Source organism: Thalassophryne amazonica, chromosome 11 (genome assembly GCF_902500255.1).
Source record: "Thalassophryne amazonica chromosome 11, fThaAma1.1, whole genome shotgun sequence".
NCBI classification, from domain to species: domain Eukaryota; kingdom Metazoa; phylum Chordata; class Actinopteri; order Batrachoidiformes; family Batrachoididae; genus Thalassophryne; species Thalassophryne amazonica.
The window spans coordinates 3,438,615-3,455,864 of record NC_047113.1 but is presented as its reverse complement, the minus strand read 5'-3'; the positions used below and the strand labels follow the sequence as shown (position 1 = coordinate 3,455,864).

Sequence of the window (17,250 nt, the reverse complement as noted above, 5' to 3'; positions counted from 1 at the left end):
AGCTACGAGTTTGTGAGTTATACCACGGAGTCAGACACTTCTGATTTAAAGCTCTCTTTTTCAGAGGAGCTACAGCATCCAAAGTTGTCTTCAATGAGGATGTAAAACTATTGACAAGATACTCTAACTCCCTTACAGAGTTTAGGTAGCTACTCTGCTCTGTGTTGGTATATGACATTAGAGAACATAAAGAAGGAATCATATCCTTAAACCTAGTTACAGCGCTTTCTGAAAGACTTCTAGTGTAATGAAACTTATTCCCCACTGCAGGGTAGTCCATCAGGGTAAATGTAAATGTTATTAAAAAATGATCAGACAAAAGGGAGTTTTCAGGGAATACTGTTAAGTCTTCTATTTCCATACCATAAGTCAGAACAAGATCTAAAATATGATTAAAGTGGTGGGTGGACTCATTTACTTTTTGAGCAAAGCCGATAGAGTCTAATAATAGATTAAATGCAGTGTTGAGGCTGTCATTTTCAGCATCTGTGTGGATGTTAAAATCGCCCACTATAATTATCTTATCTGAGCTAAGCACTAAGTCAGACAAAAGGTCTGAAAATTCACAGAGAAACTCACAGTAACGACCAGGTGGACGATAGATAATAACAAATAAAACAGGTTTTTGGGACTTCCAATTTGGATGGACAAGACTAAGAGACAAGCTTTCAAATGAATTAAAGCTCTGTCTAGGTTTTTGATTAATTAATAAGCTGGAATGGAAGATTGCTGCTAATCCTCCGCCCCGGCCCGTGCTACGAGCATTCTGACAGTTAGTGTGACTCGGGGTGTTGACTCATTTAAACTAACATATTCATCCTGCTGTAACCAAGTTTCTGTTAGGCAGAATAAATCAATACGTTGATCAATTATTATATCATTTACCAACAGGGACTTAGAAGAAAGAGACCTAATGTTTAATAGACCACATTTAACTGTTTTAGTCTGTGGTGCAATTGAAGGTGCTATATTATTTTTTCTTTTTGAATTTTTATGCTTAAATAGATTTTTGCTAGTTATTGGTGGTCTGGGAGCAGGCACCGTCTCTACGGGATGGGGTAATAGGGGGATGGCAGGGGGGAGAGAAGCTGCAGAGAGGTGTATAAGACCACAGCTCTGCCTCCTGGTCCCAACGCTAGACAGTCACAGTTTGGAGGATCCCAAAAAATTGGCCAGATTTCTAGAAATGAGAGCTGCTCCCTCTAAAGTGGGATGGATGCCGTCTCTCCTAACAAGACCAGGTTTTCCCCAGAAGCTTTGCCAATTATCAATGAAGCCCACCTCATTTTTTGGACACCACTCAGACAGCCAGCAATTCAAGGAGAACATGCGGCTAAACATGTCACTCCGGTCTGATTGGGGAGGGGCCCAGAGAAAACAACAGAGTCCGACATTGTTTTTGCAAAGTTACACACCGATTCAATGTTAATTTTAGTGACCTCCGATTGGCGTAACCGAGTGTCATTACTGCCGACGTGAATTACAATCTTACCAAATTTACGCTTAGCCTTAGCCAGCAATTTCAAATGTCCTTCGATGTCGCCTGCTCTGGCCACCGGAAGACAATTGACAATGGTTGCTGGTGTCGCTAACTTCACATTTCTCAAAACAGAGTCGCCAATAACCAGAGTTTGATCCTCGGCGAGTGTATCGTCGAGTGGGGAAAAACGGTTAGAGATGTGAACGGGTTGACGGTGTACACGGGGCTTCTGTTTAGGGCTACGCTTCCTCCTCACAGTCACCCAGTCAGCCTGCCTTCCCGACTGCACGGGGTCTGCCAGGGGGGAACTAACGGCGGCTAAGCTACCTTGGTCCGCACCGACTACAGGGGCCTGGCTAGCTGTAGAATTTTCCATGGTGCGGAGCCGAGCCTCCAATTCGCCCAGCCTGGCCTCCAAAGCTACGAATAAGCTGCACTTATTACATGTACCGTTACTGCTAAAAGAGGCCGAGGAATAACTAAACATTTCACACCCAGAGCAGAAAAGTACGGGAGAGACAGGAGAAGCCGCCATGCTAAAACGGCTAAGAGCTAGTAGCTACGCTAAGCTAGCGGATTCCCAAACAGGGAATCCGACACTAGACAGGCTGTGGAGCAGCACAGGTAACGCACGACAACAGTGCTAGAAATGCAGACATGTTGCTGGAAGACTTAGTTTTAAGGAAGTAGACTAGTCAAAGTATGATCCAAGAATCTTCAAAAATGCATTTTTTTTTCTTGCTTACGGCGAGGTGCTCTGAATGTTGATTCAGCTGTGTCTCCACACTGAGCAGGCATTAAACTCTGAAACTTCACAGGTTAATACTCCAGAGAGTACCCTTTAAAATGGTATATTCCATATTTCAAGTACTTTGTTTTCTACCCTATGGTGGCCAGAATCTGTACACGTTCCCATGCTACGAGCCAGTGTGATTTTTTTTTTTTTTTTTTTTTTTAAATTGTAGATCATTTTAACAGTAAATTTAGATCATACATGATAGTTGATCTTTTAAAACTTAAATATCTTTTCTATGTGAAGATTAAACTACTAATGAGAAGTTGTGGCATTGCAGATTGGAAATGGAGAAAGACTAAATTAACCCTCCGTTACCAAATTTTCCATATACAGCTAGCTATTTATTCATAAGTATATGTAGCAGACATGACGAGCGAAGCAGGTTTTTTTTTTTTTGTGCCATTTCTGGTTTGGCTTCGTCTACCATTGGCAGATTTTTGTATGTATGAGATCTATTAGAAAAGTATCCGACCTTATTTTTTTCAAAAACCATATGGATTTGAATCACGTGTGATTGCGCCAGCCAAGCTTGAACCTTTGTGCGCATGCGTGAGTTTTTCACACCTGTCGGTTACGTCATTCGCCTGTGAGCAGGCTTTGAGTGAGGAGTGGTCCACCCCTCTCGTCGTTTTTTTCATTGTTTAGGAATGGCTCAGACTGCCGCTTTGCTTGATCAAAATTTTTTCAGAAACTGTGAGGGACATCAAAGTGGACACCATTCGAGAAATTCAGATGGTTTTTGGTGAAAATTTTATGGGCTTCAAAGAGATTACGGAGTGTTACTGTCGCTTTAAGGACGGCCCAGAGCGACTGGTGGCGCGCCGCGCTCCGAAGCCACCATCAACAGGCTGAGCAACCATTTCATTTCTAAACGGATGGCTGTCTGGATCCGTGACCATCGTGTGCAATTTCTCTGGTTATCACAAGAGCTGGACATCAACCATTTTCCAGCAGATTTCACTTTTAACAAGAGATTTTGTCATGGAAAGCCGAGCGGAGGCTTCGCGCGTCACGATGGATTCGCTACTGGAGCGAGACAAAACCACCTCCGTTTTGGTCTCACAGGACGGCTTTGAGATGGCGTTCAGACAGCTGTCGGTGGTTTTTCCATCGAGTGATTATCCGAGAAATTGTGGATGTGCCTGGACATGCCAGAACATGTCCCGTGAGGCTTCATCACGGCGTTGCTTTGCGCCATGCGGCACCGCTCGAAGCCTCCGCTCCTCTTTCCATGAAAGAAACTCCTGTAACAGTGGAATGTGCCGTTCATTTCCAAACTGGTCGCTGTGTTTTATCCAGGATGTCATCTGGCTAGCACAGGAATTGTGAAAAGACGTGGACATCAGCACTTTTTCGGCACATTGAGACAGACGTGCGGAGGAATTCCGCGTGAAAAAACTCACGCATGCGCATGAAGGTTCAAGCTTGGCTGACGCAATCACACGTGATTCAAATCCATATGGTTTTTGAAAAAAATTATAAGGTCGGATACTTTTCTAGTAGACCTCGTATATGTCATGGACACGATGAGTGAAGCCTTTTTTTTTGTTTTGTTTTTGTGTTTTTTTTTGCTATTTCCAGTTTGTGGCTTCGTCTATCATCAGTTTGTTGCTTTTTATGACGATGTTGTCCGGTTTGTGGCTTTTTCCCCTGTGGGCAGATTTTTTTTTTTTTTTGCGTGTGCCATTTCCGGTTTGTGCCTTCGTCTACCATAGGGTGAGCTTCGCGCCGCTGCACACTTTTCCAAACTAATAAATGACAACCAGAGTAACTCCCAGGATCCTTTTTTCACTACTGTCTAATGAATCCTGCTGTTATCAAGTTGTCATATATCTACAAACACAAGATGTGAAGAATTTGCAGTAACAGATCAGTAAGAAAATGGACAGTATCAGAAGAAATTTAGTTCAGCATCAGTCAACAATTACAGCCCTGAATGTTAACATGAAGCCTTTGTTTGTGTGTGAGGAAACCATCTCCTGGCTGATGCTGAGGTGCTTGGCAAAATTTCTCAGTAAAAACCTTCAACCTGTTTTTAGGTCCCATCCTTCTTAAAACAATTTTTGGCTTCTTAATGGACTTACTGAATGTTGTAAACAATGAATTCTCTTCCGATGAGTGTTTTTCCTGCTGTCTTTAAGACTGCTCTAGTTAAGCTCCTTCTGAAGACTAATGTTTTAGATGATTCAATTCTGAATAATTATAGACCAGTGTCCAATCTATTTTTAAGTAAAATTTTAGAGAGGCTTGAAAGGACCAGATCCAATTCGAAACTAGGGTTTTTTTTTTCTACTGTGGGGCAACAGTGCTAACCACTATCCCACAGTGCTGCTCAAAACACATTTATCAAACACAGAATAGATTTTGTTTGCTAAGAGACACAGGTGCACATGAGCAGCACCTCACCTTATCCAATGCGAGGCCAAAATAACTGAAATATTTGTCTCATGCTCACAAATCCATTAAACCATGAAAACAGATATGTGTCACACATGCAATAAGTAGTTTGTTTTTCTAAAAAAATTAAATTTTTCTTCTTTGCAGACACCCCAATACCCCATGGAATCCTTTATGTGTACACCATTACGTCAGGTCCTTTTAAAGGTGTGCAGGTTAACAAAAAGTTTCTGCTGCTCTTATATGCAGTTTCAGCAACAGAAGCATCAGTCTTCACCTCACACAAATGAAGGTCTGGTGGCTTTTGGCTACAGGTGACGGTGTCAATAAATGTTTCTTTTTAGCTGCTCTTGAATGGATGCCAGGTCTGCAGTTTTCCTGCAGAATTGTCTGCTTTTGAATCATTGCTGCCGGTAACATTTTCTGTCTGCATGTTGGCAGACCAACACAAATAATATCTTTGAGTAAAAGAAAAAAATCCATTATTTTCAGTGAAATAATATGCTAATATCCAAACTGATGCTCATACAAACAAAAGCGTACTTATTGTACTTCCTGCAAAAATGCAAGTGCCATCGCTAATTTCCCTTTGATGCAGTTGTCAATTTAAAGGTATTGTCACCCTCTGATGGACTGAGTGAACTGACTAGTAATGGATTGACATAATTTGTCCAGTGGCAAATATTAAAGGATTATTAACCAACTGTGAGGTCTCTACGGGGAAATTTCAGACAGATGTGTTGTCAGCGAACTGAGGCTAATAATTAATTTATTATATGGCTATTATATACATAAACACAAAAACTTACAGTATCGTCCGAATATGAAAGCTGCTGATGGTTTGTAGTCCAAATTTTTCACTTCACCTCCATGAAGAACTTACTAATAGATGGTCCTGTCGTTAGCTGGTTAGCTTTCAATCGGTGTGTTTTTTCAGATGCTGTTCAGATATTTATGGAGTATGTTCATATCCGACTTGCTTTTTAGCTTCTGGTTTGTAACAAAAATACGTGTTTTGGACTGATTGTCATGAGTATCGGTCTGAAATGGGAAAATATCTGACCGGTAACTGGCCAATCTGAGCGTGCGTAGCGTCACAGCCATATAATAATGGTTAATATTGGGACTCTGATGGATGGATGGATGATGTCACATTTTCATATTTCTTCACTCTGACCATTACTAAGTGAACAGCTGTGCTGCATGTTTCTGGGTCAGGAACCATCCTCTCTCCCCTTGGGCTGACACACCCCTTGCCTCAGTTTTGGCCAGTCAGAAGCCCAGTCTGAAGCATCAGACAGCCATAGAATATGAATGTAGAAGTAACAAACAAGTAGAGGACCAACTGGTAAATGTACAATCACTGGGAAAGCTCTCTGCCTGATGTCCGCTCAAAGTTTTGAGCACACACAAAACTTTCTGATAGACTCGCCATATATCAGCTGAAAAAGAATGTATTCAATGAATGAGAAAAGGACTTGTGTATAACAAAAATGGACAGGAACAGATATCTAAAATTTGCATCAGTTCTTCATACGTATACTTGATCCATCATCGTGTGACAGGCGCTTTACATGCAGTGCCCACTTGCATTCCTGTAGGTGTGTTGGTCTTGCGGTGAGGTGTGGTTAGGTGAAGAGCTAGTGTCTTCATACAATTCTAAACCAAAAAACATTGACCAGCAAAATTCTAGCACTGGCGAGTGCTGCAAAAAGAATTCTACATTCAGACGCACCTGACATAAACAACTGCACAATGCAAGTACATTCTGCCTGCACATGTCACCACCAGTCACCTACAGCAGTATAATATTAATTCAGGTAGACCCCGTTATAACCCGCGCATGTGTAAGTCACAATTCGGCGTCACTCGTGGTCCCCAAGAATTTAGACTACTGAATAATATACTGGAATTTTATTTTTTATTTTTTATTTTTTGGTTAACTTCATTAACTCATGGCCTGATTTTGTAGTCACCAACTTGCACGAGTGATGGGGCTCACCTGCATGCTATGCTTGCTGTAGGCAAAGAAAAGGAACAGTACCCTGGCTCTCTAATCATGTTATTTGACACTGGAAATTATTTGTCAGGCTAACAGTCTCAGGAAAAATTTAAATAATGTAGCATCAGCTTCACCTCAGGGTTCCATTTAACTCCATCCCTCGATAGAAATAATGTGCTGCAATCCAATAGGTTGCAAATTTTATGTACACACAGCATCCCTGGGATGCAGAATTTCTGTGGTTGACTGTACGGACAAGTCGGGAAGGATGCACCCGGCACTGTTGGTGCATTTTTTTTTTTTTTTTTTAATTTATATAGCACCAAATCACAACAAGGTTGCCTCAAGTTGCTTCACACAAGTAAGGTCTAATTTTACTAACCGCAAGAGCAGCAGTGGTAAGTAAGAAACCTCAAGCAGACCAGACTCAAAGGGGTGACCCTCTGCTTGGGCCATGATACAAACATAAATTACAGAACAATTCACAAAACGAATATACAGGAAATGCTGTTGGTGCACAGACAGGAGGGTCTCCAGCACAAATACAACTCCCATCTCTGGATGGAGCTGCACCTTAAACAGAGAGATAAAACAGAAACAGGCATCAGAAAGACAAGAAATACTGTATAATTTAAAGCATTAAACAACAAGAAAAACAGAAAAAATACTAAAATGATCACCGGCCACTAGCCCTAAACTTCACTAAAAGATCCAGAATTTAGGTAAAGTTGAGGCTACAGCCCGCTCCGTTTAATAAAATAAATTAAAAGTAAAAAGCGTAAAACAAAACTGTACCAGTATGCTGGCCATACGAAAGGGAAAATAAGTGCATCTTAAGTCTGGAATTGAAAGTCTCCACAGAATCTGACTGTTTTATTGACGCAGGGAGATCATTCCACAGAACAGGGACACGATAAGAGAAAGCTCTGTGACCTGCAGACTTCTTATTCACCTTAGGGACACAAAGTAGTCCTGACCCCCTGAGAAAGCAAAGCCCGGGCCAGTACATAATGTTTAATTAGGTCAGCTAAGTAGGATGCCAAAATGGGTGTAATGTGGTCGAACTTTCTGCTTCCTGTCAAAAGTCTGGCTTCAGCATTTTGAACCAATTGGAGACCCCTAATGCTGGACTGCGGTAAACCAGAAAATATAACATTGCAGTAGTCCAATCTAGAAGAGATAAATGCATGGATCAGGGTCTCAGCATCAGCCATAGACAGGATGGGAGGAATCTTCGCTATATTTCACAGGTGGAAGAAAGCAGTCCTCGTAATATTTCTAATGTGGAGGCCAAAGGACAATGTAGGATCAAAAATTACCCCAAGGTTCCTCACTTTGTCCGTGTGATGTATGACACATGAGCCTAGCCTAAGCGTTAGCTGATCAAATTGATGCGGATGTCTCACTGGACCAAGAACCATCATTTCAGTCTCATCAGAGTTTAAAAGTAGGAAGTTGCTACACATCCAGCTTCTCACTGCTGCAAGGCAATCTTCTAAGGATTTTATGTGAGTGAGATTACCAGCAGTTATCGGCATGTATAACTGAGTATCATGAGCATAGCAGTGAAAGGTAATCCCAAAACACCACAATATCCACCCAGCGGGTGCTATAAAGGGAGAAAAGCAGGGGGTCTAAGACAGACCCCTGTGGAACTCCAGATTTCATGACACTAAGGTTAGAGGTAGTTTTACTGTATAAAACACAGTGATAATGACTGGTCAAGTATGACGTCAGCCATGCAAGGGCACTCCCAGTAATCCCAAAATGATTTTCCAGCCTATCAAGTACACTCAACAAAAATATAAACGCAACACTTTTGGTTTTTGCTCCCATTTTGTATGAGATGAACTCAAAGATCTAAAACTTTTTCCACATACACAATATCACCATTTCCCTCAAATATTGTTCACAAACCAGTCTAAATCTGTGATAGTGAGCACTTCTCCTTTACTGAGATAATCCATCCCACCTCACAGGTGTGCCATATCAAGATGCTGCTTAGACACCATGATTAGTGCACAGGTGTGCCTTAGACTGCCCACAATAAAAGGCCACTCTGAAAGGTGCAGTTTTATCACACAGCACAATGCCACAGATGTCGCAAGATTTGAGGGAGCGTGCAATTGGCATGCTGACAGCAGGAATGTCAACCAGAGCTGTTGCTCGTGTATTGAATGTTCATTTCTCTACCATAAGCCGTCTCCAAAGGCGTTTCAGAGAATTTGGCAGTACATCCAACCAGCCTCACAACCGCAGACCATGTGTAACCACACCAGCCCAGGACCTCCACATCCAGCATGTTCACCTCCAAGATCGTCTGAGACCAGCCACTCGGCATAACCAAAGAATTTCTGCATAAACTGTCAGAAACCGTCTCAGGGAAGCTCATCTGCATGCTCGTCGTCCTCATCGGGGTCTCGACCTGACTCCAGTTCGTCGTCGTAACCGACTTGAGTGGGCAAATGCTCACATTCGCTGGCGTTTGCCACGTTGGAGAAGTGTTCTCTTCACGGATGAATCCCGATTCACACTGTTCAGGGCAGATGGCAGACAGCGTGTGTGGCGTCGTGTGGGTGAGCGGTTTTCTCATGTCAATGTTGTGGATCGAGTGGCCCATGGTGGCGATGGGGTTATGGTATGGGCAGGCGTCTGTTATGGACGAAGAACACAGGTGCATTTTATTGATGGCATTTTGAATGCACAGAGATACCATGACGAGATCCTGAGGCCCATTGTTGTGCCATACATCCAAGAACATCACCTCATGTTGCAGCAGGATAATGCACGGCCCCATGTTGCAAGGATCTGTACACAATTCTTGGAAGCTGAAAATGTCCCAGTTATTGCATGGCCGGCATACTCACCGGATATGTCACCCATTGAGCATGTTTGGGATGCTCTGGACCGGCGTATACGACAGCATGTACCAGTTCCTGCCAATATCCAGCAACTTCGCACAGCCATTGAAGAGGAGTGGATCAACATTCCACAGGCCACAATTGACAACCTGATCAACTCTATGCGGAGATGTGTTGCACTGCATGAGGCAAATGGTGGTCACACCAGATACTGACTGGTATCCCCCCCCCCCCCCCCAAATAAAACAAAACTGCACCTTTCAGAGTGGCCTTTTATTGTGGACAGTCTAAGGTACACCTGTGCACTAATCATGGTGTCTAATCAGCATCTTGATATGGCACACCTGTGAGGTGGGATGGATTATCTCAGCAAAGGAGAAGTGCTCACTATCACAGATTTAGACTGGTTTGTGAACAATATTTGAGGGAAATGGTGATATTGTGTATGTGGAAAAAGTTTTAGATCTTTGAGTTCATCCATCCATCCATTTTCTTCCGCTTTATCCGGAGCCGGGTCGCAGGGGCAGCAGCTCAAGCAAAGCCGCCCAGATCTCCCGATCCACACACACCTCCTCCAGCTCCTCCGGGAGAACCCCAAGGTGTTCCCAAGCCAGCCGAGAGATGTAGTCCCTCCAGCGTGTCCTGGGTCTTCCCCGGGGCCTCCTCCCAGTGGGACGTACCCGGAACACCTCTCCAGCGAGGCGTCCAGGGGGCATCCGGAAAAGATGTCCGAGCCACCTCAACTGACTCCTTTCGACGTGGAGGAGCAGCGGCTCGACTCCGAGCTCCTTCCGAGTGACCTAGCTCCTCACCCTATCTCTAAGGGTGCGCCCAGCCACCCTGCGGAGGAAACTCATCTCGGCCGCTTGTACTCGCGAGCTCGTTCTTTCGGTCATGAGCCAAATCTCATGACCATAGGTGAGGATTGGAACGTAGATCGATCGGTAAATCGAGAGCTTTGCCCCCCTACTCAGGTCTCTCTTCACCACGACGGTCCGATACAGCGACCGCATCACTGCAGATGCTGCACCGATCCGTCTGTCGATCTCACGCTCCATCCGAGTTCATCTCATACAAAATGGGAGCAAAACCAAAAGTGTTGCATTTATATTTTTGTTGAGTGTAGAATATGATGATCCACTGTATCAAACGCAGCACTGAGATCTAACAGCAACAGAACCGTAGTGGTGTCCGAATCCATTGCAAGCAGAAGATCATTCACCACTTTAGTGAGAGCCATCTCTGTGGAATGATACTTTCTAAAGGCAGACTGCAGTGGCTCAAAGAGATTATTCTCAGTAAGATAGTCTACGAGCTGCTGTGACACCACTTTTTACAGAATTTTAGCGCAAAATGATAGATTTGATGTCGGCCGAATACACTAGGGTCAAGATTAGGTTTCTTAAGTAATGGTTTAATCACTGCAGATTTGAAACATTTAGGAACAGATCCAGAAGTTAAAGAAAGATTAATCATTTCCAGCACAGTCGGACCAAGAGTGGACCACAGGTCCTTAAACAGTTTCACACACACACAAATAGGTAAAATGATGCTGTTGGTTGTCTGGTCACGTCTAATTTCAGCCTGCAGGACTCTGCCTGTAGATTTCAGGCTATAGTCCAGTTCATCGGGTAATTGCATCCTCATGTTTCATTTTGTGAATAATGACATGGCCTCTCTGCTTCCTCTGTGATGATTCTAGGCTTACTCTCAATTTAAATGTGCACTGTGTTTTTCTTGACAGTTAAATAGCTCACGTTTGTCTTAAATCAGTTTCTGCGATGAAATCAGTCATAACTGTTCTTCATAAATACCTTTTGTGTACCCAATTCAGCATAGAGCTTCTGGCAGCAAGTAGGGTTGGTTCACTTTCCACAATGTTAAAAAATGTACACACCAGAGCAGTGCAGTCATGCACCTGTTATGAAGGATATTTAATATTTAATTTTTCAACATTGTACAGCAGCACCATATTTCATTTGTACTGTTGAACTCTTGTGGTCATGTGATTTATTTTCAGAAGACAATTAAAAAAAAAAACAAAGTAAATCATGTCTCTCCATAGGCTCTTACCACTGGCAGCATCCCAGGCTTCATTGATGTGGTGATGAACCTAAATTCTCCTGCACTGCTGGAAGACAACCTGATTTCACAGGCCAAAGCTGCAGGGAAGAAGATGGTGTTTTATGGAGATGACACCTGGGTGCGGCTTTTCCCTAAACATTTCATGGAGTATGATGGCACAACCTCCTTCTTTGTGTCTGACTACACTGAGGTACAGTATTAGTCTCACAGTAAAAAGGGTGCATATATTACATGAAATGTGCATGTTTTTCCCCTGCTACTAAAGGATTTAAAGTGTAGGTGACACCAAAAAATGTGCACAAATAATCACTAAAAATGATCAAATGTTGATATTTTAAAACATCCTGAACAATAAAAGTTGATAAGTGTGCAGGTGAAGGATAAACAGCTGTCTGTAGCCTGCGCTTTATTTCAGCCCTCAGCCGCGGCTATATTGTTGCTACATCATCACCAGAACGGGACCTGCTGATTCAAGCCCAGATCAATGTAAACACGGCGGAGGTTGAGCTGTTTTTTGACAGTTTTTTTTTTTTTTTTCATAGCACGGAGGCTTTTTTGTTTGTCTGAAGGTGTGTCTGAATAAGCTGTGGAGGACACACCCTTATGGTTTTGAGCCTTATTTAGATGACAATGAGGGAGAAGAAACCTTGGAGGGAAAACTTTCAATCTGACAACAGTGACTGTATTGGCAGAGTTCAGGACAGAGAATGATGATTATAAAAATAAATAAATAATGCAGGTGATTTCAGGATCAATCAATCAATCAATCAATTTTTTTTATATAGCGCCAAATCACAACAAACAGTTGCCCCAAGGCGCCCCATATTGCAAGGCAAGGCCATACAATAATTATGTAAAACCCCAACGGTCAAAACGACCCCCTGTGAGCAAGCACTTGGCTACAGTGGGAAGGAAAAACTCCCTTTTAACAGGAAGAAACCTCCAGCAGAACCAGGCTCAGGGAGGGGCAGTCTTCTGCTGGGACTGGTTGGGGCTGAGGGAGAGAACCAGGAAAAAGACATGCTGTGGAGGGGAGCAGAGATCGATCACTAATGATTAAATGCAGAGTGGTGCATACAGAGCAAAAAGAAAAAGAAACAGTGCATCATGGGAACCCCCCAGCAGTCTACGTCTATAGCAGCATAACTAAGGGATGGTTCAGGGTCACCTGATCCAGCCCTAACTATAAGCTTTAGCAAAAAGGAAAGTTTTAAGCCTAATCTTAAAAGTAGAGAGGGTGTCTGTCTCCCTGATCTGAATTGGGAGCTGGTTCCACAGGAGAGGAGCCTGAAAGCTGAAGGCTCTGCCTCCCATTCTACTCTTACAAACCCTAGGAACTACAAGTAAGCCTGCAGTCTGAGAGCGAAGCGCTCTATTGGGGTAATATGGTACTACGAGGTCCCTAAGATAAGATGGGACCTGATTATTCAAAACCTTATAAGTAAGAAGAAGAATTTTAAATTCTATTCTAGAATTAACAGGAAGCCAATGAAGAGAGGCCAATATGGGTGAGATATGCTCTCTCCTTCTAGTCCCCGTCAGTACTCTAGCTGCAGCATTTTGAATTAACTGAAGGCTTTTTAGGGAACTTTTAGGACAACCTGATAATAATGAATTACAATAGTCCAGCCTAGAGGAAATAAATGCATGAATTAGTTTTTCAGCATCACTCTGAGACAAGACCTTTCTGATTTTAGAGATATTGCGTAAATGCAAAAAAGCAGTCCTACATATTTGTTTAATATGCACTTTGAATGACATATCCTGATCAAAAATGACTCCAAGATTTCTCACAGTATTACTAGAGGTCAGGGTAATGCCATCCAGAGTAAGGATCTGGTTAGACACCATGTTTCTAAGATTTGTGGGGCCAAGTACAATAACTTCAGTATTATCTGAGTTTAAAAGCAGGAAATTAGAGGTCATCCATGTCTTTATGTCTGTAAGACAATCCTGCAGTTTAGCTAATTGGTGTGTGTCCTCTGGCTTCATGGATAGATAAAGCTGGGTATCATCTGCGTAACAATGAAAATTTAAGCAATACCGTCTAATAATACTGCCTAAGGGAAGCATGTATAAAGTGAATAAAATTGGTCCTAGCACAGAACCTTGTGGAACTCCATAATTAACTTTAGTCTGTGAAGAAGATTCCCCATTTACATGAACAAATTGTAATCTATTAGACAAATATGATTCAAACCACCGCAGCGCAGTGCCTTTAATACCTATGGCATGCTCTAATCTCTGTAATAAAATTTTATGGTCAACAGTATCAAAAGCAGCACTGAGATCTAACAGAACAAGCACAGAGATGAGTCCACTGTCCGAGGCCATAAGAAGATCATTTGTAACCTTCACTAATGCTGTTTCTGTACTATGATGAATTCTAAAACCTGACTGAAACTCTTCAAATAGACCATTCCTCTGCAGATGATCAGTTAGCTGTTTTACAACTACCCTTTCAAGAATTTTTGAGAGAAAAGGAAGGTTGGAGATTGGCCTATAATTAGCTAAGATAGCTGGGTCAAGTGATGGCTTTTTAAGTAATGGTTTAATTACTGCCACCTTAAAAGCCTGTGGTACATAGCCAACTAACAAAGATAGATTGATCATATTTAAGATCGAAGCATTAAATAATGGTAGGGCTTCCTTGAGCAGCCTGGTAGGAATGGGGTCTAATAAACATGTTGATGGTTTGGATGAAGTAACTAATGAGAATAACTCAGACAGAACAATCGGAGAGAAAGAGTCTAACCAAATACCGGCATCACTGAAAGCAGCCAAAGATAACGATACGTCTTTGGGATGGTTATGAGTAATTTTTTCTCTAATAGTTAAAATTTTGTTAGCAAAGAAAGTCATGAAGTCATTACTAGTTAAAGTTAATGGAATACTCAGCTCAATAGAGCTCTGACTCTTTGTCAGCCTGGCTACAGTGCTGAAAAGAAACCTGGGGTTGTTCTTATTTTCTTCAATTAGTGATGAGTAGAAAGATGTCCTAGCTTTACGAAGGGCTTTTTTATAGAGCAACAGACTCTTTTTCCAGGCTAAGTGAAGATCTTCTAAATTAGTGAGACGCCATTTCCTCTCCAACTTACGGGTTATCTGCTTTAAGCTACGAGTTTGTGAGTTATACCACGGAGTCAGACACTTCTGATTTAAAGCTCTCTTTTTCAGAGGAGCTACAGCATCCAAAGTTGTCTTCAATGAGGATGTAAAACTATTGACGAGATACTCTATCTCCCTTACAGAGTTTAGGTAGCTACTCTGCACTGTGTTGGTATATGGCATTAGAGAACATAAAGAAGGAATCATATCCTTAAACCTAGTTACAGCGCTTTCTGAAAGACTTCTAGTGTAATGAAACTTATTCCCCACTGCTGGGTAGTCCATCAGAGTAAATGTAAATGTTATTAAGAAATGATCAGACAGAAGGGAGTTATCAGGGAATACTGTTAAGTCTTCTATTTCCATACCATAAGTCAGAACAAGATCTAAGATATGATTAAAGTGGTGGGTGGACTCATTTACTTTTTGAGCAAAGCCAATAGAGTCTAATAATAGATTAAATGCAGTGTTGAGGCTGTCATTCTCAGCATCTGTGTGGATGTTAAAATCGCCCACTATAATTATCTTATCTGAGCTAAGCACTAAGTCAGACAAAAGGTCTGAAAATTCACAGAGAAACTCACAGTAACGACCAGGTGGACGATAGATAATAACAAATAAAACTGGTTTTTGGGACTTCCAATTTGGATGGACAAGACTAAGAGACAAGCTTTCAAATGAATTAAAGCTCTGTCTGGGTTTTGGATTAATTAATAAGCTGGAATGGAAGATTGCTGCTAATCCTCCACCCCGGCCCGTGCTACGAGCATTCTGACAGTTAGTGTGACTCGGGGGTGTTGACTCATTTAAACAGGATGCCAATGGAGATGATACCTTTTTTTTTGCCAACTCTGTGGTCTAATCAACTGATTAAAAAAATAGTTTTACTATCTGTGACACCAGAAAAAAAGTGGTGTGGATTTTTTATTTATGATTTTTTTTTTTTTTTTTTTTTTCTGAGAAAAAGGTGCATTCAAAACTGAAAAATGTCACGAAGGGCTGAAAATATCAGCTCTTTTTAAAATAAATATTGTTTCCTTCTTGTACTGTATGTTGGTAGCATAACACATTATTATTAAATATTAAAACCATTCACACAATGTGTAAATAAAATACTCTTACCTGTCTGTTTCAGTGAGATCATTTTCATTTTGATGAAAATGTCTGAAAATAATTTAATTTTTTGTCCTGGCTGAAGAAAAGTCCATGATGGTTCAAGTCTCTGCTGTATCGATCTGTGACCAGCACGATCAACTACAGGTGTAATCTGTTCATTGCATCTGTGGCTGATGGTTCAAGTCTCTGCTGTGAATGGATCCTCTTGTTCCATTGCGAGCCGCTTTGTGCTGCAAGTTAAAAGACTCGCAGTGCCTCATCTGCTCCTAACTTCTCAATCTGCATGTGACGAAATTCCCATGATCCACAAAACAATAAAATAAAATAATGTGAAAATAAACAGTTATGCCTCCGTGTGGAGTGGAGAACTTGCACGACACTGTGCGTGCATGCTTGTCAATATAAGTGTTCCACGTGCCAATCAAAAGGATTCTGCCTGCAAGAATGAACTGTTCTGATACCGAAAACACGGTGCAGGTCCGACCCGAACCACTCAGTGGATACAGGACTGTCAGTAGCCTGTAAAAATTCATAAATTAATGGTTCCGGAGCTGTGATCACTTCCCCCTTCTTCTTAGATGAAGTTTCCTGGATTTAGTGGTGCACAGTTCAAAATCTGAATATTTTTCTCTTCAATAACTACGCAAAAGGAAAGGATAAATTTCAAACTGTTGTTTAATTTTAGTCTTAAATACTAAAACAATATTACATATTGTGTCACCTACACTTTAAATCACTTGATTACTCACATATATACCTAATGCAAAGTGATGATATTACACTCAGAATACCTTCAGCTACTCCAAAGTAAATACATCCAAATGAGTAGCGAACAGAATACACTTCTAATTCATAGCATCCCATAGTTCTATATCTGTGTATGTAGACATAAATAGATATATATATACTTTGTCAGTTTAAAACTGAAATTCATTTTGCATCCCTGGGAGGGTCGTTTAAAAACATACAGTGAGTGACCACCCAGACAACACAAACACAAATACATACACATGGTGTTCTCACTAGATAAATACACAAGTACAAGTGCAGATCCCCAAGTCAAACAGGGCAAACAACATAACAATATAGACAACAATGAATACCCCTGGGTTAATATTGCACTGGATTTTATGCACTGGATAGTTGGTTCAAAAGCAGGATTCACCGATATGGAAAAGTGTTTAAATCAGATACGTTTGAAAGAGGGAACTCTGAAACGTCTGCCTGAAGGCATAAGTTGGTATTCTCTATGTAAGACATGTGAGGAGTCAGCAGAAACTTTCCTGGCCAATCTAAGCATACTCTTGTCATGGGCTTCGATCCACAGGTAGCCCAATGATTTTTGAACAGATTTTAATTTGGTTGTGTAGTTTTGCTTTGTCTTTAACTGATAGGCTACTCAACC

The 17,250-nt window shown here is 41.6% G+C and overlaps 1 protein-coding gene across 1 annotated transcript in view; it reads left to right on the top strand.

Annotated features, from left to right (window-relative positions):
- Positions 1-17,250, top strand: part of pigg (phosphatidylinositol glycan anchor biosynthesis class G) — a 345,004-nt gene that overhangs the window by 64,731 nt on the left and 263,023 nt on the right. The window contains exon 3 of the mRNA XM_034181167.1: positions 11,602-11,811. Coding sequence (XP_034037058.1) covers positions 11,602-11,811 — 210 coding nt within the window. The remainder of the gene's footprint in view (positions 1-11,601; positions 11,812-17,250) is intronic.